At 42.0% G+C, this 21,478-nt stretch overlaps 1 protein-coding gene across 1 annotated transcript in view; it reads left to right on the top strand.

Moving 5' to 3' along the window:
* ARHGAP33 (Rho GTPase activating protein 33) overlaps positions 1-21,478 on the top strand; it is a 77,410-nt gene that overhangs the window by 14,717 nt on the left and 41,215 nt on the right. The window contains exons 2-8 of the mRNA XM_070763989.1: positions 5,887-5,981; positions 6,708-6,792; positions 8,143-8,226; positions 11,869-12,006; positions 14,899-14,991; positions 17,700-17,822; positions 20,572-20,649. Coding sequence (XP_070620090.1) covers positions 5,887-5,981; positions 6,708-6,792; positions 8,143-8,226; positions 11,869-12,006; positions 14,899-14,991; positions 17,700-17,822; positions 20,572-20,649 — 696 coding nt within the window. The remainder of the gene's footprint in view (positions 1-5,886; positions 5,982-6,707; positions 6,793-8,142; positions 8,227-11,868; positions 12,007-14,898; positions 14,992-17,699; positions 17,823-20,571; positions 20,650-21,478) is intronic.

Here is a 21,478-nt window from a genome sequence, read left to right as displayed (position 1 = left end):
GGAGGGCATTTTTATCCTCCCAGCTCCAGGGAAGTCTTTGGAGCCTGGGAAGGATGAAACACGAGCCTACTGAGCCCACCAGAAGTTGGGAAACAGGCTATTTTCAGTCTCCAGAGGGCCTTCAGGGGGTGGGGGAAGCTGTTTTTGCCCTCCCCAGGCATTGAATTATGGATGTAGCCACTTATGCATGCGCATTGGCGCTCGTCCATGCTCTTTCGGCACCCAAGGAAAAAAAGGTTCGCCATCACTGCCCTAGTCTTTTAGAGCAGTCTTCTCCGGCCTAATCCTATCAGGTGTTTTGAGTCACAATTCCTATATATCACCTGCCCAAATTGGTCATGATGTGAGTGGTAGCTCAAATATGTCTTAAGGATGCTCAGGAACAGAAAACGGGTTTAAAGGTTGGGAGGTCAAAACCAGCTCCTGGAGCGCTGTATGACTTGAAGATCACGTAGAGTTTGGGTCTGTGCTTAAACATCTAAAAGGTTTAGGAGCCTCAGAAAGCGTTCTTTTTCTCCAGAAATGCGTAGTAAAACTCGGGAGATGACATCACCACACCACAGATCAACTAACAGCTTGGAAGGAGGAACTGGGGAATTGCAATACCAACAGACATGTGATTTTGCAACCTATGATTTGAAGTTTGCACAGTGATCTGTCAATTTTTGTATTATGAAAGGCACGGCTGTGCTGCTCTTTGATCCCACTTTAAACGGAGGGTTTTCTTCAGTTATTAGAAACATAGAAGATTGACGGCAGAAAAAGACCTCATGGTCCATCTAGTCTGCCCTTATACTATTTCCTGTATTTTATCTTACAATGGATCTATGTTTATCCCAGGCATGTTTAAATTCAGTTACTGTGGATTTACCAACCACGTCCGCTGGAAGTTTGTTCCAAGGGTCTACTACTCTTTCAGTGAAATAATATTTTCTCACGTTGCTTTTGATCTTTCCCCCAACTAACTTCAGATTGTGTCCTCTTGTTCTTGTGTTCACTTTCCTATTAAAAACACTTCCCTCCTGAACCTTATTTAACCCTTTAACATATTTAAATGTTTTGATCATGTCCCCCCTTTTCCTTCTGTCCTCCAGACTATACAGATTGAGTTCATTCAGTCTTTCCTGATACGTTTTATGCTTAAGACCTTCCACCATTCTTGTAGTCCATCTTTGGACCCGTTCAATTTTGTCAATATCTTTTTGTAGGTGAGGTCTCCATAACTGAACACAGTATTCCAAATGGGGTCTCACCAGCGCTCTATATAAGGGGATCACAATCTCCCTCTTCCTGCTTGTTATACCTCTAGCTATGCAGCCAAGCATCCTACTTGCTTTCCCTACTGCCCGACCACACTGCTCACCCACTTTAGCAGTTCATCAGATTCGGCAAAGTGGGAAGAGATGCACAGGTGACCTTGGAGAACTTGGAGACAAGCTCTACAAGGAAGAATTGGACGGTAGAGTTAAGCATCAATTTGAGAGACGATTTCAGACACCTGTTGGTTACCGAAATTCATTTTATTTGGTTTTATTTTTATTTATTAGATTTGTATGCCGCCCCTCTCCGCAGACTCGGGGCGGCTCACAGCAGGGATAAAACAATATATAATATCAAATCTAATATTAAAGTCTAAAATAACAATTTTACCTTAAAAGCCTAAAAACCCCATCATATAAAAAGCATACACACAAACATACCATGCATAAAACTGCATAGGCAAGGGGAGATGTCTCAGTTCCCCCATGCCTGACGGCAGAGGTGGGTTTTAAGAAGTTTACGAAAGGCAAGGAGGGTGGGGGCAGTTCTAATCTCTGGGGGGAGCTGGTTCCAGAGGGACGGGGCCGCCACAGAGAAGGCTCTTCCCCTGGGTCCCACCAGCCAACATTGTTTAGTCGACGGGACCCAGAGAAGGCCAACTCTGTGGGACCTAACCGGCCGCTGGGATTCGTGCGGCAGAAGGCGGTCCCTGAGATAATCTGGTCCAGTGCCATGAAGGGCTTTATAGGTCATAACCAACACTTTGAATTGTGACCGGAAACTGATCGGCAACCAATGCAAACTGCGGAGTGTTGGTGTAACATGGGCATACCTAGGGAAGCCCATGATTGCTCTCGCAGCTGCAGTCTGGTGCTGGTTTTATTTCAGGATAAGCCTGGTTTCAAGATAGGGCAGTGATGGCAAACCTATGGCACGGCTGCCACAGGTGGCATGCAGAGCCATATCTGCTGGCGCGCGAGGTGTTACCCAAGCTCAGCGCCAATGTGCATGTGTGTGCCAGCCAGCTGATTTTTGGTTTGCCTGGAGGCTCTGGGAGGGCATTTTTGGCTCTGGAGACTGGGGAGGGTGAAAAACCAGTAGTAGGTCAACCTCTTTTAGCTTTCAACGGTGGTGCATTCGGTTAATGAAATATACATTCTTGTCTGTCAGAAACACATGAATTGGATGCTGCGCCACACAGCGTAAACATGTTCTTGCTGTCACACCTTTTACTCTTTCAGGTGTTAAAATAAATTTTCCTGTTTGCAGCAGTTTGTGACCCAGAGATATCTAGAATAATTAACGCCTTTTCCTTGATCTTTCTTGAAGCAGATTTTGAACATTAAACCCCCCCCCCAGCAAGATATGGTCTACTTGCTTTATTTATTTCATTTATTTATTTATTGGATTTGTATGCCGCCCCTCTCCGTAGACTTGGGGCGGCTAACAACAGTAATAAAGTAAATCCAATACTAAAAACAACTAAAAAACCCTTACTGTAAAACTAAACAAACATCCATACAAACAAACAAACAAACAAACATACCATGCATAAATTGCTTGTGATGCAGGAGGGTAAAATTGGAATTGGATTATTGCATTTTTGGAGGCTGTTTGGAAGAGAGAGAGAAAGAGGATGTGTCAGTGTATTTCTTCCTGTGTAGCTACTCAAGACTTTCTGGAATACATTTCAGGAGTGGAGAGGGGGAAGGGAAGGAAATTTTGTTGCATAAGCGGAAACCTACTCATACCACATCTGATAACAATCCCTGGGATTAACTTCTTGAGCCCCCATGAAATTTCCCTGACAGCTATTTCTTCTCTTGGTTGGAGTGTGGAAATAGAGCACAACAGTTGAGCAAAAAGACAAGGCACCTCTGGAGAACATTTCTGAACCAACACAGCATGTGAATTTTTTTTATTAGGTATTACAGATGTTACATATAAACATATATATATTATTTATTAGTTGTGCCTATCCACAAGAAGGGCAGTAGAGAAGAAGCTGGTAACTACAGGCCAGTTAGCTTGACATCAGTTGTAGTTAAAATGATGGAGACTCTACTCAAAAAGAGGATAAATCAGCACCTAAAAAAACAATAACTTATTGGACCCAAATCAGCATGGCTTTACTGAAGGCAAATCATGTCAGACTAATCTCATTGATTTCTTTGACTATGTCACAAAGGTGTTGGATCAAGGTGGTGCTGTGGATATTGCCTATCTGGACTTCAGCAAAGCCTTTGATATGGTTCCACATAAAGAGCTGATAGATAAATTAGTGAAGATTGGACTTAATCCCTGGATAGTTCAGTGGATTTCAAGCTGGCTGAAGCATAGACATCAGAGAGTTATTGTTAATGGCGAGTATTCTGAGCAGAGACAGGTTACAAGCGGTGTGCCACAAGGGTCTGTTCTGGGTCCTATTCTTTTTAATATGTTTGTGAGTGACATAGGTCTGGTAGGGAAGGTTTGCCTATTTGCCGATGACTCTAAAGTGTGCAATAGGGTTGATATTCCTGGAGGGGTCTGTAATATGGTAAATGATTTAGCTTTACTAGATAAATGGTCAAAGCAATGGAAACTGCAGTTTAATGTTTCCAAATGTAAAATAATGCACTTGGGGAAAAGGAATCCTCAATCTGAGTATTGCATTGGCAGTTCTGTGTTAGCAAAAACTTCAGAAGAGAAGGATTTAGGGGTAGTGATTTCTGACAGTCTCAAAATGGGTGAGCAGTGTGGTCGGGCGGTAGGAAAAGCAAGTAGGATGCTTGGCTGCATAGCTAGAGGTATAACAAGCAGGAAGAGGGAGATTGTGATCCCCTTATATAGAGCGCTGGTGAGACCACATTTAGAGTACTGTGTTCAGTTCTGGAGACCTCACGACAAAAAGATATTGACAAAATTGAACGGGTCCAAAGACAGGCTATAAGAATGGTGGAAGGTCTTAAGCATAAAACGTATCAGGAAAGACTTAATGAACTCAATCTCTATAGTCTGGAGGACAGAAGGAAAAGGGGGGACATGATCGAAACATTTAAATATGTTAAAGGGTTAAATATTCAGGAGGGAAGTGTTCAGGAGGGAAGTGTTTTTAGTAGGAAAGTGAACACAAGAACAAGGGGACACAATCTGAAGTTAGTTGGGGGAAAGATCAAAAGCAACGTGAGAAAATATTATTTCACTGAAAGAGTAGTAGATCCTTGGAACAAACTTCCAGCAGACGTGGTTGGTAAATCCACAGTAACTGAATTTAAACATGCCTGGGATAAACATATATCCATTGTAAGATGAAATACAGGAAATAGTATAAGGGCAGACTAGATGGACCATGAGGTCTTTTTCTGCCGTCAGTCTTCTATGTTTCTATGTTTCATATATTAGTAGCAGCTAGGATTACATTTGCACAAAAATGGAAAGAAAAGGAAATTCCAAAAGACAAAGAGGTCTTTAGGAAAATTATGGAATGTGCAGAATTAGACATGATGACGAGACGGTTAAATAACCAAGCTGAAACAGAATTGTATAAAACTTGGCAGAAAGTTTATAATTGGTGGAATGCGAAAAAGATTTTTAAAGATATTGAAGATATTGAAATAAAATATTAAATGGTTTAACATATTAGATTGACTATATCATAGAGTGATACTGGATAGATAAGTTTATTTTTGCTAATTGATTTTAATTATTCTAATTATAACTATATAGGTATTAGAAAGTACAGTATTGAAAAGTTAAGATTTTTATACTAATTATGTGGAGACATTTATTTATTTATTTATTTATTTATTTATTTATTTATTTATTTATTGATTGATTGATTGATTGATTGGTTGGTTGGTTGATTGATTGGTTGGTTGGTTGGTTGGATTTGTATGCCGCCCCTCTCCGTAGACTTGGGGCGGCTAACAACAGTGACAAAAAACAGAATGTAAAAATCCAATACTACAACAGTTAAAAACCCTTGTTATAAAACCAATCATACGTACAAACATACCATGCATAAATTGTAGAAGCCTAGGGGGAAAGATTATCTTAATTCCCCCATGCCTGATGGCAGAGGTGGGTTTTGAGGAGCTTACGAAAGGCAAGGAGGGTGGGGGCTATTCTAATCTCTGGGGGGAGTTGGTTCCAGAGGGTCGGGGCCGCCACAGAGAAGGCTCTTCCCCTGGGCCCCGCCAACCGACATTGTTTAGTTGACGGGACCCGGAGAAGGCCAACTCTGTGGGACCTAACTGGCCGCTGGAATTCGTGCGGCAGAAGGCACGAATTATATTGATAAGTTTACCTTTCTGTATTGATCTAAACTAGAATTAGATTCATTGGATTTAGATGATTTAGATTTATTGGATTTATATGCCGCCCCTCTCTTCTTCTGTATTAGGAAGACTTCTTTACTTAGCGGAGCAATTGTAGCTCCTTTACATGTTAAATGTTGTTTATCTTGTTTTGTCATACATTAAAAAAAACTAATAAAATATTTTTTTAAAAAAGAAATTGCTCTTTGGTTGGGGTGTGGAAATAGAGCACAACAGTTGAGCAAAGACAAGGGACTTGTCTTTCTGAACCACACAGCATGTGATAAGTTAAATTTGTGCACATTTTGCTTGTTTTTTAACCACGCAGGCTCGGAGCACAGACAGCATTGATGCAACAGGGGAGGGACCAGTCCGTGCTTTGGCTAACACCACCAGTAACCTCAAAGGAAAACCAATCAAGAGGTAACTCGGAGGCAGAGGAAGTGCTGGGGAGCATGGGCTTGTGATGCGCGAGCAAACCGAGTTCTCATCTGAAGGGCTTATAACCATCTCACTCCAAAGATAATCTGCAGTTATTTCCTCTTTCTGTTCTTAATGGATTTGCCACAGTAGGAAGAAAAATAGAAGTGGTAGCAAAAGATAGAAGGGCCCTAAATTTAGTTTAGTTTAATTTACTTTATTGTCAAATAAAGGACAAATAAAGGGAAATATTTGTTCACCCAGAGGTCGTTGGTCAAAAAAAACCTGCTCAAAGAAAGAAAAGAGAACACTTAAACAACAGAATATAACTCCAAGTAAATCAAAGTTCTGTGAAATCAAACTGTCCACTTAGGAAGCAACACTGATTGACAATCAATTTCACATGCTGTTGTGCAAATGGAATAGTTGTGCAAATGAAATATTCAGTGAGAATATTTACATTCATTCAGATGTAGGATGTGTTATTTGAGTGTTTCCCTTTATTTTTTTGAGCAGTATATTTTCTCTAAGATAGAGATGGAGAGGTTATGCTTCCCAGAAGCCCTAACCAGCATGGTCAATGATGAAGGATGCTGATAATTGCACGGCATCGCAGTTTCCACACCTTGGCCACAGATCATAATGCTTTGGCTTCCTGATGAGATCGAAAATTTGGAATTTGCAATTTCCTCGATTCACTTCCGGCATTTCCCCCCCCTTGCTCTGCAGGCTTTCCATTACACGAGGCCATTTTCCCAAGCTGACTGAATGTGCCCACTTCCACTATGAGGCCGTGGACTTCGGACATATCCAGGTGTGTAAATGCATCCCCCCTCTTCCAAGGATATTAACATACCTTCTGTTCTGCCGGGCTCTCTGATAGGAGCCTCCCGAAAATTCAAGGGTACAAATTTCAGACACACACACACACGTTTGAAAATTCAAAACAATGTTCTTTATCCCAAAATTCAAAATAAACTAAGCACTCTTTTTGTATTGCAAAGAGCACTCTTCCCAAAACAACTGGGTAGTCTGTAGTCCCACTCTCAGCACACACCCTCCAAAGTCCTTTTTAAAATAGTTCTTAAACGGCCTTACAGAAAGACAATAGGATAATATCGTTATGTAGTCACTAGTATAAGGGGGAGAAGAATTAATTGACTTGGTGCTGGTAGAGAGTTTTTGATGTTTTAGTCTATAGAAAACTCATTCTTGTATGCTGCCAAGAGGTTGATGATACAGTATAAAAATATTGTTAATACTTGTTCTGCCGGGCTCTGATAGGAGCCTCCCGAAAATTCAAGGGTACAAATTTCAGACACACTCAGGTTTGAAAATTCAAAACAATGTTCTTTATCACAAAATTCAAAATAAACTAAGCACTCTTTTTGTATTGCAAAGAGCACTCTTCCCAAAACAACCGGGTAGTCTGTACAATTTCCCTTAAGCAGTCATTAAGTACTTAGCTAGCAGCTGTGAAGAAACTTCACACCCCTTCTTCTTCCAACAAAGTGAGACACACACACACACACACACACACACACACACACACATGTTGCCCTGCTTTTTTTTCAAAGGCGTGAAAAATCAACAAGCAAAGTCCAGAAACCAGCAACCCAGGATTTATTTATCTATTATTTATTTAATTTATTTAATTTATTGGATTTGTATGCCGCCCCTCTCCGTAGACTCCTGGTGAACTGCGATCAGATACTCTTCCACAAGGGCCAAACCCACATGCTGCTATTTATAGCAGCAGCCTTAATTACTGGAGCCCCACCCAAACACAGGTGGCTGCTCTTATCTCCTGTAATATGTCCTTACTTGGTCTGTTCTACGCATAATTCTGCGCTTGCGTGGATCCAAAACGTCTTCATCCAAATCTACGGAAGATGAGGGAGATTGACTGCCTGCCGAGTCTCTCCCACCTTCTTCTTCGTCCGAGGAAACTAAACTCTGAACTGACTCTGTCGGCAATAACACAGGCCTGTGACATGTTGAAGTTTCCCCTGCATCCACCTCCACATTCCCTAGGGCAGGAGCTGGGCCAGAGCCAACCACAACACCTTGGTGTTGGGTGTCTTTGACAAAAAGGGCATTTTTAGCGGGTGGGTATAATGATGTTAAAATTGAAATATATATTTTTTTTGTTTGCTCTCTCCAGCTTCATCTTGCCCCTGATCAAAATGAAAACCTCAACAATTTGGAAGAGGGTAGCCTTTTATTCCCTGTTCAGGTTACCTGTCAGGTAAGAGGCAAAAACAGTAGGAAAAACCTGTTGAGTTAGTTTCTCAGAGTTATGCTCGTCTCATCTAATGCAAGGTTTTCGACCGATCAGTTGTTACTAATCCAAGAAGGAAAGTTTACACGTATAATTAAGCACTCTGCAAATTACCGAAACTCTGCTATAGATATAAGGCCTGGTTCATTTTAAGGCTATGTATTTATTTGCGAGATTACTATGCTACCGTTTCTGTCGAAGATCAAAGCTTGTGAACAAAGGGCTCCTCCCTCTTATTTTCTTCAACCACTTGTTCACTATAACACAGTGTTTCCCAACCTTGGCAACTTGAAGATATCTGGACTTTAACTCCTAGAATTCTGGGAGTTGAAGTCCAAATATCCTCAAGTTGCCAAGGTTGGGAAACATTGCTATAACATATCTATGAGATACATTGGGCTGAGAGAGATGGCTAACTCAGAAGGCAACTAGCCGTTGTTTTTCCTTGAAGATGTTTCCCTTCGCACCCAAGAAGCTTCCCCACTTCTGTCAGAACCGAAGAAGGTTCTTGGATGAGAAGCGGAACATCTTGGAGGTAAAACAAAGTCCAGTTGTCTTTTGAAAAAGCACCTTTGGCACAACCATGACCTGGATGACTGAGAATCTCCACAGACATTTTTATTTTTTAAAATTTTTATTGTTTTCAAAAACAAAACACAACACACATAAATAAAAATACAAAACAAAACATAACACAAAAAGCAGCTACAATTGCTCTGCTCAGAATAAAAGTCTAGTATATAGACTTTTATTTACTATATAGAATAGTAAAACAAGAAAAACTTTTGTTAATTAGATCATTTCAGAGGAAAGAAAACACCTACTTCATATCTCTATTTATATACATTTCAAAATAGTAAATTTATATAATCTTTCATTCATTGAGAATTTCTTCTATTCAACCAAATATAGACCCTATCCCAGATTTTGTAAAATTCCGAGTCTTCTTGAAAAATCGAGAATCTCCATAGACCAGTGTTTCCCAACCTTGGCAACTTGAAGATATTTGGACTTCAATTCCCAGAATTCCTCAGCCAGCAAATGCTGGCTGGGGAATTCTGGGAGTTGAAGCCCAGATATCTTCAACCTGCCAAGGTTGGGAAACACTGCCATAGACATTTAACTAACTCAAAGTTTCCATGGCTGAAGCTGGTCTCAAACCTGTGTCTTGTGATCTGTAATCACCACATTTTTTTTCTTCAACAATTATTTATTGAACCCAATGAAACTTTCACACAAGAAAGAATGATGTTTCTTCTACACTTGCTATTTTTCCACGTAACCTCCATCCCGTTCTATGGCCTTCTTCCAGCGAGACACAAGGGCGTTTATGCCCTGTCGGTACCACTCCTTGTTCTGGTCACAAAGTCACTTCTGCACTGTGCGAATCACCTCTTCGTCACCCTCAAAATGTCTTTCTGTGGCTAACCGTACTTCTATCGACTGCAGATTCTCCATAAACTGTACACAAACGTTTGTGAATGTTCCCAACAGTTTCTTTCTCCGTAGTGAGAAATTCAATGACAACATGCTGCTTGTAATGTATGTTTCTTACAGGCGCCATTTCGAAACGCTGCTGCAGCTACGCTATCTGTGTGAAGAAATGCAAAATTTACACACACACTCCGGAAAATTCAAATATTTTATTTATTTATTTATTATTTAGATTTGTATGCTGCCCCTCTCCGCAGACTTGGGGCGGCTCACAACAAAATAAAACAATTCATAACAAATCTAAATTGTAGTGTAAAATATTTAAAAACCCCATTTACTAAACAAACATACATACAAACATACCATTCATAAATTGTATATGCCTGGGGGAGATGTCTCAGTTCCCCCATGCCTGACGACAAAGGTGGGTTTTAAGGAGCTTACGAAAGGCGAGGAGAGTAGGGGCAGTTCTAATCTCCGGGGTGAGTTGGTTCCAGAGGGCCGGGGCCGCCACAGAGAAGGCTCTTCCCCTGGGCCCCGCCAAGCGACATTGTTTAGTTGACGGGACCCGGAGAAGGCCCACTCTGTGGGACCTAATCGGTCGCTGGGATTCGTGCGGCAGAAGGCGGTCTTGGAGATATTCTGGTCCAATGCCATGAAGGGCTTTAAAGGTCATAACCAACACTTTGAATTGTGAAATTGATCGGCAACCAATGCAGACCAATGCAATAATGTACAGTGATCCCTCGTTTTTCGCGGGGAATACGTTCCAAGTCCACCCGTGAAAAACGAATTTCCGTGAAGTAGAGGAAAGATATTTTTTTATATATTTAACGAGTATTTGGACTTTTAAAAGCAACCCTTTGCATTAAACAGTCATTCTATAATGTTTCTCAGCTGGAACTACATGTGATATCCTACCAGTTTCTTTAATAGAGTACAGTAGTACTGTAGAAGAATTTTATGAATTTTTAATGGATTTAAAATTTTCAATGGATTTAATCCCCCTTTGAAAACCCATGAAGTAGTGAATCCATGAAAGATGACCCGTGAAATAGTGAGGGATTACTGTATGTTCTGCTGGTGTGTTTCAACCGCCCGTAATTACAGGGTAATTAGTCCAGGAAGACACACACCACACGATAAAAGGAAAACCCAAAAGTTTTTATAAACAGAAAAACAGAAACAGCTCCCTTTTTAAATATCAAAGGGATTTTCTGGTACACACAAGGCACAGGTTAAATGCAATCCAGTTGCTCACCCAATAACTTGGAAATTGAGTCCAATTCTAAAGTCCAGAGTCCACACACAATCTTGAACAGCACAAAAACCACGATCTTGACGACACAATGAATCAGATAAACTACCATGAGGCTAAAACACCAGGCTGCACTTTTATCTGTAGTACTAATTACAGCAGCCCCACCCAACCACAGGTGGCCTCATTTTCTCTTGTAATAATCCTTCAGTTGTTGTCTCCTATGCATCACTGTACGCATGCGTGGATGTGTCATTAATTCTTGTTCAGAATCCAGGGATGATACAGATGATTGATCTCCTCCTGGGCTGTGTGCCAAACTCCCCTCTTCCCTGTCACTCATGCTTCCTTGGTCAGGGGAGGCTTCGTCGGCAGATTCCACCGGGAGCAAAACAGGCCTGGGGCATGTGGGTGTTTCCCCCACACCCACCTGCACATTCCTTGGGACAGGAGTTGGGCCAGAGCTAACCACAACAACTGTACAGTAGTACCTGTAGATACGAGCTGCTCCACATGCGAGTATTCCAAGTTGCGAGCCACGACGGGAGGGAAATTTCTGTTCCAGACCCGAGCTCCAATTCGGGATACGAGCCGAGCTTCCACTAGGTGGCGCAAGAATCCTTGCTTCTGGTTATCTCGGAGGGGAAAAACAAAGTCTAAAGCCATTTGTTCCAGATACGAGTTGATCGACATACGAGCTCCGTTCTGGAACGAATTAAACTCGTATCTAGAGGTACTACTGTATATCTAAATTTTTGCATTCATACCATTACTGTAGGCTGAGAAAAAAAAATTGGTGCATTACTTTCTGGGCGACCCTCATACATTTATACATGTTGGGTTTGACATATGAATAGGCCTAGAGTTCATAGTCTCACTGATAAAGCCACTTACAATGTCTCCTTGCTTCGGTCCAGGGGAAAAGCTGGCAGGTACATCGCAGCTATGAAGAGTTCCGCACCTTGGATGCTCACCTGCATTGCTGTATCTTTGACCGGCGTTTCTCTCAGCTTCCAGAATTGCCACCTCTCAGCCATGTACAAGCTCACCCTGAGGTGACTGTCTGGGAAACGTTTTGCGGTTTGTGTGTGTAGGGCAGTGATGGCAAACCTTTTATTTACTCGGGTGCCGAAAGCGCGTGCGCATGCGCTATTGTGAATGCGTGGGTGTCCAAAGCCATAATGCCTGGGGATGGTGAAAATGGCTCCCCACATCCCCTCCCGGAGGCCCTCAAACAGCCCATTTCCCAACCTCTGGTGGCCCCCCGGTAGGCCTGTTTTTCACCCATACCAGCTCCAGAGCAGGGGTGGGCAGTTAATTTTGCCATGGGGCCGCATGACAAATCGGGATGGTTTTAGAGGGCTGGACTAATATAATTTACTCAGTTCTACTCAATTCTGTAAAGAGCCAGACCCTGGCCTGACCTAAACACCCAGACCCACCCTACAGACCCCTAATTTATTTTATTTATTTATTTATTTATTTTGTCCAATACACAATACATATTGAAGAGGATAGACATGAAGTACAGTGATACCTTGTCTTACAAACTTAATTGGTTCCAGGACGAGGTTCTTAAGGTGAAAAGTTTGTAAGACGAAACAATGTTTTCCATAGGAATGAATGGAAAAATGATTAATGTGTGCAAGCCCAAAATTCACCCCTTTTGCCAGCCGAACCGCCCGTTTTTGCTTTGCTGGGATTCCCCTGAGGCTCCCCTCCATGGGAAACCCCACCTCCGGAGTTCCGTTGCCAGCGAAGCGCCTGTTTTTGCGCTGCTGGGATTCCCCTGCTGGGATTCCCCTGCAGCATCACAAAAATATGGAAGTCCAGAGGTGGGTTCCATAGGTTCGCCATCACAGGTGTAGGCGAACACTTTCTGTGGCCAGCTAATACTTCGCAATCATTGGGTTGACCTTGTAAGTTCAGCAGAGATGAAGATCGCTCAACATCTTTAGATCAATTGCTTGGAAGGAATCATCCTCCCAAAATTTTGACAGAAAAGTTGACGCTCTTAGTGTAATAGAAGACCACTCTGATTATTCTTAAGAATAATCTGAAGAATATGATGAATAATGGAAGAATAATCAGAGTGGTCTTCTATTACAATAAGAGCATCCAATGTTGCTGTCAAATGTTTGGGAGGAAAAACCTAACATGGAATATGGGAACGGGCTGTAGCTAAGAAGTTGCATCAATGGCAACCAGAAGACCCCTGAGGTTGTCATTTGAGAGGTTTAAAAAGAAGCTCATTTGAAAGCCATCTACAAAAAGCCATTAAGACCTGTTTTTTCTCACAGGCCTGGGATTAGGAATGGCTGTTTGTATGTATGATGTTTTGGTTTTTCTCATTGTTTTATTATTGTTATACAGTGTTCCCTCACTTTTCGCGGGGGATGCGTTCTGAGACAGCCCGCGAAAGTTGAATTTCCGCAAAGTAGAGATGCGGAAGTAATTATACTATTTTTGGCTATGAACAGTATCACAAGCCATCCCTTAACACTTTAAACCCCTAAATTGCAATTTTCCATTCCCTTAGCAACCATTCAGATTATTACTCACCATGTTTATTTATTAAAGTTTATTTAAAAAAATATTTATTAAAGGCAGACGAAGGTTTGGTGATGACATATGACGTCATCGGGTGGGAAAAACCGTGGTATAGGGGAAAAACCCACGAAGTGTTTTTTTATTAATATTTTTGAAAAACCGTGGTATAGACTTTTCGCAAAGTTCGAACCCGCAAAAATCGAGGGAACACTGTATTTCTTATGGTTTTAGTATTTGCGATTATTGTTAGCCACCTTTAGTCCTGTTGGAGTGGGCGGCATATAAATATAAACAATAAACAAACAATAAATTCTAGAACATTATTTCTCATTTTCAGGAATATTAAGCTGGATGGATTTCAATTCCCAGAATCCCTTGCACTGCATGCTGTCTGAGGAATTCTGGGGATTGAAGTCCTCACTTCTTGAAGTTGCCGGCCTTGAGAAATACTGCTCTAGAAAACAATTGCTATTCGGAGTAGACATTCCTGGATAAGAGGAACTGCTGTAAAGAATTGTTCCAAATGGGGAAATTTATCTCTTAATTAATTAATTAATTTATTCAATTTATTTATTCAATTTTTATGCCACCCTTCTCCTTAGACTCAGGGAGGCTTACAACATGTTAGCAATAGCACTTTTTAAACAGAGCTAGGCTATTGCCCCCACAATCCGGGTCCTCATTTTACCCACCTTGGAAGGATGGAAGGCTGAGTCAACCTTGAGCCGGTGATGAGATTTGAACTGCTGACCAGTGTTCCCTCTAATTTTTTTTGGAGGTGGGCGGAAAAGTATAGTGTCTGAGCGGCAGTCCCTTCGGGACTGGGCGGCACAGAAATAATAAATAAATAACCAAATAAATAAATAACCAAATAAATAAATAACCAAATAAATAAATAAATAAATAAACAAACAAACAAACAAATACTGTGTGTCTATAACAGTGAGCTCATAATAGGGCAACTCTATCAAAATCAAAATGCCACTTAAATAGTTGAGCTAGTTTCAAACTAGATTTTGATTTTCTTTCTCTCTTTCTTACTCCCATTCTTTTTCTTTCTCTTTTCCTTCCTCTCTTTTTTCTATCTGCTTCTCTCTCTTCCTCTCTTCCTCTCTCTCTCCTTCCCTCCCACTCTTTCCCTCTCTGCTTCTGGGCAGGTTTGGAAAACTCTGAGTTGATGATGATTTTTAAGTGAGCGATTGCTCACTGCTCAGCTTAGAGGGAACTATGCTGCTGACCTTCAGATCTACAGTCAGCTTCAGTGGCCTGCAGTACTGCACTCTACCTGCTGCGCCACCCCGGCTCTTTTTTGGTTGGTTATTGTTGGTTCTTCTTGAGACTTGAATTTGGGAAAGACTATATAGCTGTTTATAATGTTTTATTTCTCTCTTTTACAGCTCCTGGTGCCTATGCTTTCCCAGTTTCTCGAGAAGCTTTCTGCTATTGTGGATAGCAATATCAATTGCAGCCCTGTTCTCACCTGGATGGAGGTGAGACTCCAGAGCATGCGATCCTTCATAACTTTCAATGGTCAACTAAGAAACCGGTAGTTACACAAGGCCTACTTGACACCAAAGCCTTTACTTATAGTGTCCGGGAATGATGTAAGAAGTTTTTCAATGCATCTGTTGAGCACCAGATTGTAGAAGGTGCCTCTCTCTATGAAAAGCATTGTGGGAAGGCCAAATAAGAGCATCATTGCCACCCTGTAGATTTTGAAAATATTTTCAGGGATCGCATAGATCCCTCCCAAGTTGAGATGAACTCCTGTCCTAAAAAACAAAGTTGTCCTGCCAGAAAACAATGAAAAGTCCTATGCTTATTCTGCAACTCAATTTTAGAGACCTGGAATCCAAAGGACACTTTAAAGCTGAATCCCATTAAGTTGCCTATCCCAAGTGTACTTTATTCAAGAGGCCACTGGAATTTCTTCTTTTTCTCTGAAGACATTTTGCTTCTCATCCAAGAAGCTTATTTATTTTATTTTATTTTATTTTTTATTCTCTCTCTCTCTCTCTCTCTCTCTCTCTCTCATCATTATCTATCTATCTATCTATCTATCTATCTATCTATCTATCTATCTATCTATCTATCTATCTATCTATCTATCTATCTATCTATCTACCTACCTACCTACCTACCTACATACCTACCTGATCTATCTATCTATCTATCTATCTATCTATCTATCTATCTATCTATCTATCTATCTATCTATCTATCTATCTATCTATCTATCTATCTATCTATCTATCTATCTATCTATCTATGTACAGTGGTACCTCGAGATACGAGTTTAATTCGTTCCGGACCTGGGCTCTTAAGTCGAGCAGCTCTTATCTCGAATGACTTTTCCCCATAGGAATTAATGTAAATAATTTTAATTGGTTCCAGCCCTCAAAAAACTCACAAAGTTAGTCTAAATTTGCAGAAAGACATGTTTTTAATGAAGAAATGTACATGTACATATAAATGAATAATGAAGTTTCTTTCACTTAACTTGTAAACTTTCTTAAACTTTTAAATTTACATATGTTCAACTTCTCTGCCACCCAATCCTGTAGGACAGAGGTCCCCAACCCTTTTTGCACCAGGGACCGGCTTTAAGCGATCAAGAGAGGAATGGGTGAATGAATGGACGGAGGGTGGGAAGGAAGGAAGGAAAGAGGGAAGGGACAGGAACAGAGGAAGGAAGCAAGGAAACTTATGAAAGGGGAGAGTAAGAGAGGAATGAGTGAAGGGAGGGAGGGAAGAAGGTGGGAAGGAGAAAGAAAAGAAGAAATAGAGGAAGGGAAGGTAAAAGAGAGAAAGAAAAAGAGCAAGAAAGAGAGCAAGAAAGAAAGAAAGAAAGAAAGAAAGAAAGAAAGAAAGGGGGAAGGGACAGGAACAGAGGAAGGAAGCAAGGAAACTTATGAAAGGGGAGAGTAAGAGAGGAATGAGTGAAGGGAGGGAGGGAGGGAAGAAGGTGGGAAGGAGAAAGAAAAGAAGAAATAGAGGAAGGGAAGGTAAAAGAGAGAAAGAAAAAGAGCAAGAAAGAAAGCTGCAAGCACCCCCCCGAGCCCCCCAGGCCGGCTGCAACCTTTTAAAACACGCGCGCCGCTTCGCAGCTGTCTCCTGAAGCCGAACGCGGAAGTTAGCGTTTGGCTTCAGGAGACAGCTCCTTGGCGCTTGTATCTCGAATTTGGGCTTGTAAGTAGAACAAAAATATCTCTCCCCTCCCAGCTCTTATCTCGAGTTGCTCTTAAGTAGAGCAGCTCTTATGTCGGGGTTCCACTGTATCTATCTATCTATCTATCTATCTATCTATCTATCTATCTATCTATCTATCTATCTATCTAATCTATCTATCTCATCTTGTCCAATGCACAATAATACACAATGAAGGTTATAGATCTGGAGAGGTCAACCGTGGATAGTCTAAGGGTAAAATATTGGAGGTTAGGGGATGACGCTACGGAGTCAGGTAATGAGTTCCATGCTTCGACAACTTGATTACTAAAGTTGTATTTTTTACAGTCCACTTTGGAGCGGTTAACATTAAGCTTGAATCTGTTGTGTGTTCTTGTGTTATCATGGTTGAAGCTGAAGTAGTCGCTGACAGGCAGGACGTTGCAGCATATGATCTTGTCGGCAATACTTAGATCATGTTTAAGGTGTCGTAGTTGTAAGCTTTCTAGACCCAGGGTTGTAAGTCTAGTTTCATAGGGTACCCGAGCCTCTGAAACTGTAACCAGAAAAGGCAGGGAGAAACCTCCATGGGGCCTATCTAGGAATCTCCTGGGAGGAAACAGGGCCGGAAAAGGTGGGGAGAAGCCTACACGGGGCCTCTAGGAATCTCCTGGGAGGAAACAGGGCCGGGAAAGGCGAGAAGAAGCCTTCGTGGGGCCTCTCTAGGAATCTCCTGGGAGGAAACAGGGCCAGAAAAGGCAGGGAGAAGCCTACACGGGGCCTCTCTAGGAATCTCCTGGGAGGAAACAGGTCCGGAAAAGGCGAGAAGAAGCCTTCGTGGGGCCTCTCTAGGAATCTCCCTGTGGTTTCCCCAATCGCACACATCATTTGCTTTTACATTGATTCCTGTGGGAAAAATTGCTTCTTCTTACAAACTTTTCTACTTAAGAACCTGATCAAGGAACAAATTAAGTTCCTAAGTAGAGGTACCACTGTATTAAGTAGCCTCCTACTGTTTTTTTCATTTCAGATTGATAATCATGGCAACCGACTCTTGGTAAATGAAGAAGCTTCCATCAATGTTCCTGCCATTGCAGCTGCTCACGTGGTTAAACGCTACACGGCACAGGCCTGCGATGAGCTGTCTTTCGAGGTGAGTCCTGCCACGTTACTTTCATCAGCTTATCTTTTTTAGGTTCATGGCTCTTTTAAGCTTGTTAGGCAAACTGTAGTTCCATCTCTGTTCATAAGGTTGTAAAACATAGCTCTTGTGCACTGCTTTTCAAAAGATGCACCACTAGTCCTCAAGGTAAGACCACAATTGAGCCTGAAATTATGGTCGTAAGTCATTGGAGTCATTCAGCAGGTCATGACATAACTGGACTTGATTTTATTGCATTTTTTTTTTTTGCAGTGATTGGTGGTTGAATGTTGTGGTTTTTAAGCCAATCCATGTTACTCGATGGGTGTTTTTGCTGGAAACTGGAAGTAAATACCAGCCACTGGCAAAAAAAAGTCCAAAAAATATATGACTATGAAAACTGCATATGGCCATAAAGGTGAACGGGTTGCCAAGTGCCCCAAAATGTAGTTACATAACCATAGTGAATGTGCGGTTGTTGTAAATTTGAAATCAGGACTGTGAGTAGCTTTTGGCTGCTCCTTTGTAACTTCAAATGTTCACTGTCAGTGTTTCCCAACCTTGGCAACTTGAAGATATCTGGACTTCAACTCCCAGAAGTCCCCAGCCAGCGAATGCTGGCTGGGGACTTGGGAGTTGAAGTCCAGATATCTTCAAGTTGCCAAGGTTGGGAAACACTGCACTAAGTGATCAGTCCTAAATCAAGATGTATGTAGATTATTTTCCTTATCTGATGCACTGGCAATAAACTAATATCCATCTGCGTGATGTTGAATCTCTCAGCATGGTATATATCAGTGATGGTGAACCTATGGCACGCGTGCCACAGGTGGCACACGTAGCCATATTGGAGGGCACGCAAGGCTTTGCCCTATGTCAGCTCCAGCATACATGCGTGCGCTGGCCTGCTGATTTTCAGACTTGGGGAAGACTTTCGCCCTCTGGAAGATTCAGGGAAGATACCTGAAACCCCGGAGTACAAAAAAACGGCCAATAAGTGTTCTGTCGGGCTCTCTGGTAGACTCCTCCCAAAAATTCACAGGTACAAATTTCAGACACACACACGTTTGAAAATTCAAAACAATGTTCTTTATAATGAAAATTCACTTAAGCTAAGCCCTCTTTTTGTATAGCAAAGAGCACTTGTCTCCAAACAAACTGGTAATTTGTACAAGTCCCTTATCAGTTCTGTGATACTTAGCTTGCAGCTGTGAGGCAATTCACAGTCCTTCTTCTTCCACAAAGTGAAACACACTTTGCTCTGGTTTCGTTTCAAAGCGGGGGAAAATCAGCACACAAAAGGGCAAAGTCAGTAAAGCAGTCACGAAACACAACAATCAAATAATCCTCCACAATGGCCAAATCCACAGGCTGCTATTTACTCACTAATGACCACAGCCCCACCCAACCACAGGTGGCCTCATTTTCTTTGATAATAATCTCTCAGTTGTTGCTGCCTATGCATCGCTCTCTGCATGCTTGGCTGTATCATTAACTCTTGTTCTGAATCCAAGGAGGAGCTAGAGAATTGATCTCCTTCTGAGCTGTCTGCCCCACTCTCCTCCTCCCTGTCACTCATGTCTTCTTGGTCAGAGGAGCCTTCATCAGCAGATTCCACCGGGGGCAAAACAGGCCTGCAGCATGTGGATGTCTCCCCCACATCCACAGTCCTTGGGGCAGGAGCTGGGCCAGAGCTAACCACAACAATAAGCAAACCGGAAGTTCAGAAAAATGGACTTCCTGTTTGCCCGCTGTGTTGATTTTCGCACTCCGGGGCTTCAAGAAGCTACCCTGAAGCCTCCGGAGTGCAAAAAATAGCACAATGGGCAAAACGGAAGTCCATTTTTTGGAACTTCCGGTTTGACTGTTTTTTCACCGTCCCAGGCTTCAGTGAGGCCTATGCGCATGTGCGGGGGCAGGGGGGTTGTGCACATGTGCAGGAACAGCAGGGGACTGCACATGCGTGGAGAGAGCAAATGGGTGTGGGCAGGTACGCGCATGCTAGTGCACGCACACACACTTGGTGCACGAACCAAAAAAGGTTCACCATCACTGGTATATATACTGCTCAAAAAAATAAAGGGAATATTCAAATAACCCATCCTAGATCTGAATGAATAAAATATTCTCATATTTCATTATAACTTGGAGTTATATTTTGTTGTTTATTTATTATTTATTTATTTATTGGATTTATATGCTGCCCCTCTCTGAAGTCTCGGGGCGGCTAACAGCAATCATAAAACAGCGTACAATAATAATCCAATACTAAAAACGATTAAAAAAACCCTTAATCTAAAAAATCAAACATACATACAAACATACCATGCATAAAATTGTAAAGGCCTAGGGGGAAAGGGAATCTTAATTCCCCCATGCCTGGCGGCAGAGGTGGGTTTTAAGGAGCTTACGAAAGGCAAGGAGGGTGGGGGCAATTCTAATCTCTGGGGGGAGTTGGTTCCAGAGGGCCGGGGCCGCCACAGAGAAGGCTCTTCTCCTGGGTCCCGCCAAGCGGCATTGTTTAGTTGACGGGACCCGGAGAAGACCCACTCTGTGGGACCTAACTGGTTGCTGGGATTCGTGCCGCAGAAGGCGGTCCCGGAGATAATCTGGTCCGGTGCCATGAAGGGCTTTATAGGTCATAACCAACACTTGTGACCGGAAACTGATTGGCAACCAGTGCAGACTGCGGAGTGTTTAAGTGTTCCCTTTATTTTTTTGAGCAGTGTATAATCCTTTCTCAAAAATCTATTTATTGCAGGTTGGAGACATCATTTCCGTGATTGACATGCCCCCCAAAGAGGACAGGAGCTGGTGGCGTGGGAAGCATGCATTCCAGGTTAGACTTAATCAACAATGCAGCTGCGTAAATGAAGCTGGGATGTTCAACCACCGTTCATGCATTTCACATCCACTTGGGCTTAAGTGGTGGTTCCCAACGTAGTTAACTTCCAGGGCTGTGGATTTCGGGCATTGAAATTCTGCAACCACGTGGCCGGTTGGAAAACATTGGACAAGAACTCTGTCCTGCCCACATTTTATCTGTATAAATCCACAGTAACTGAATTTAAACATGCCTGGGATAAACATATATCCACCCTAAGATAAAATACAGGAAATATCTATTTCTGCTGTCAATCTTCTATGTTTCTATGTTTCTATCTGAAAAATGGACAAGGCCATATATAGGACAATCAGGACAGATAATCAGGATTCTGAACATTTTTTCCTACCCACCACTTTGTCTGGGACCCTTTTCATGCTTGCTGTTACATTAATTCCTTTGGAAGGAAGGAATTAGTGGGATAATTCGATAACAGCTGTCTAAAATATTTCAGCACAAATGAAATTTATTTGTTTTTGAAAGCGCAATTAGCTCCCTTTCCAGTTTTAGCACTGTGATATTTTCCCAGTCTTTTAATTAATGTGAAACTTAGTTAATTTAAAAGCAATCCTCATCATCATTTAACTACCCCATAATCCCTTGCAGGGAGGAGTCTGGGTAACTGAATGGAGCTAGCAGAGTGTTTTAATGCCTGGATGCCCTTCCTGTCACCAGTGCGGAGTTTTGGTCAGCAGATATATTCTCATTTTGCCCAGAGAAATATCTGCCCCTAACTAGGATCAAGCTCATAGCCTCCTGATTGTCAGGCGCGAGCTCCACCCCT

This window comes from Erythrolamprus reginae, chromosome 11, assembly GCF_031021105.1.
Source record: "Erythrolamprus reginae isolate rEryReg1 chromosome 11, rEryReg1.hap1, whole genome shotgun sequence".
NCBI lineage: Eukaryota > Metazoa > Chordata > Lepidosauria > Squamata > Dipsadidae > Erythrolamprus > Erythrolamprus reginae.
The sequence above is the reverse complement of the archived record's forward strand: the minus strand, read 5'-3'. Positions and strand labels throughout refer to the sequence as shown.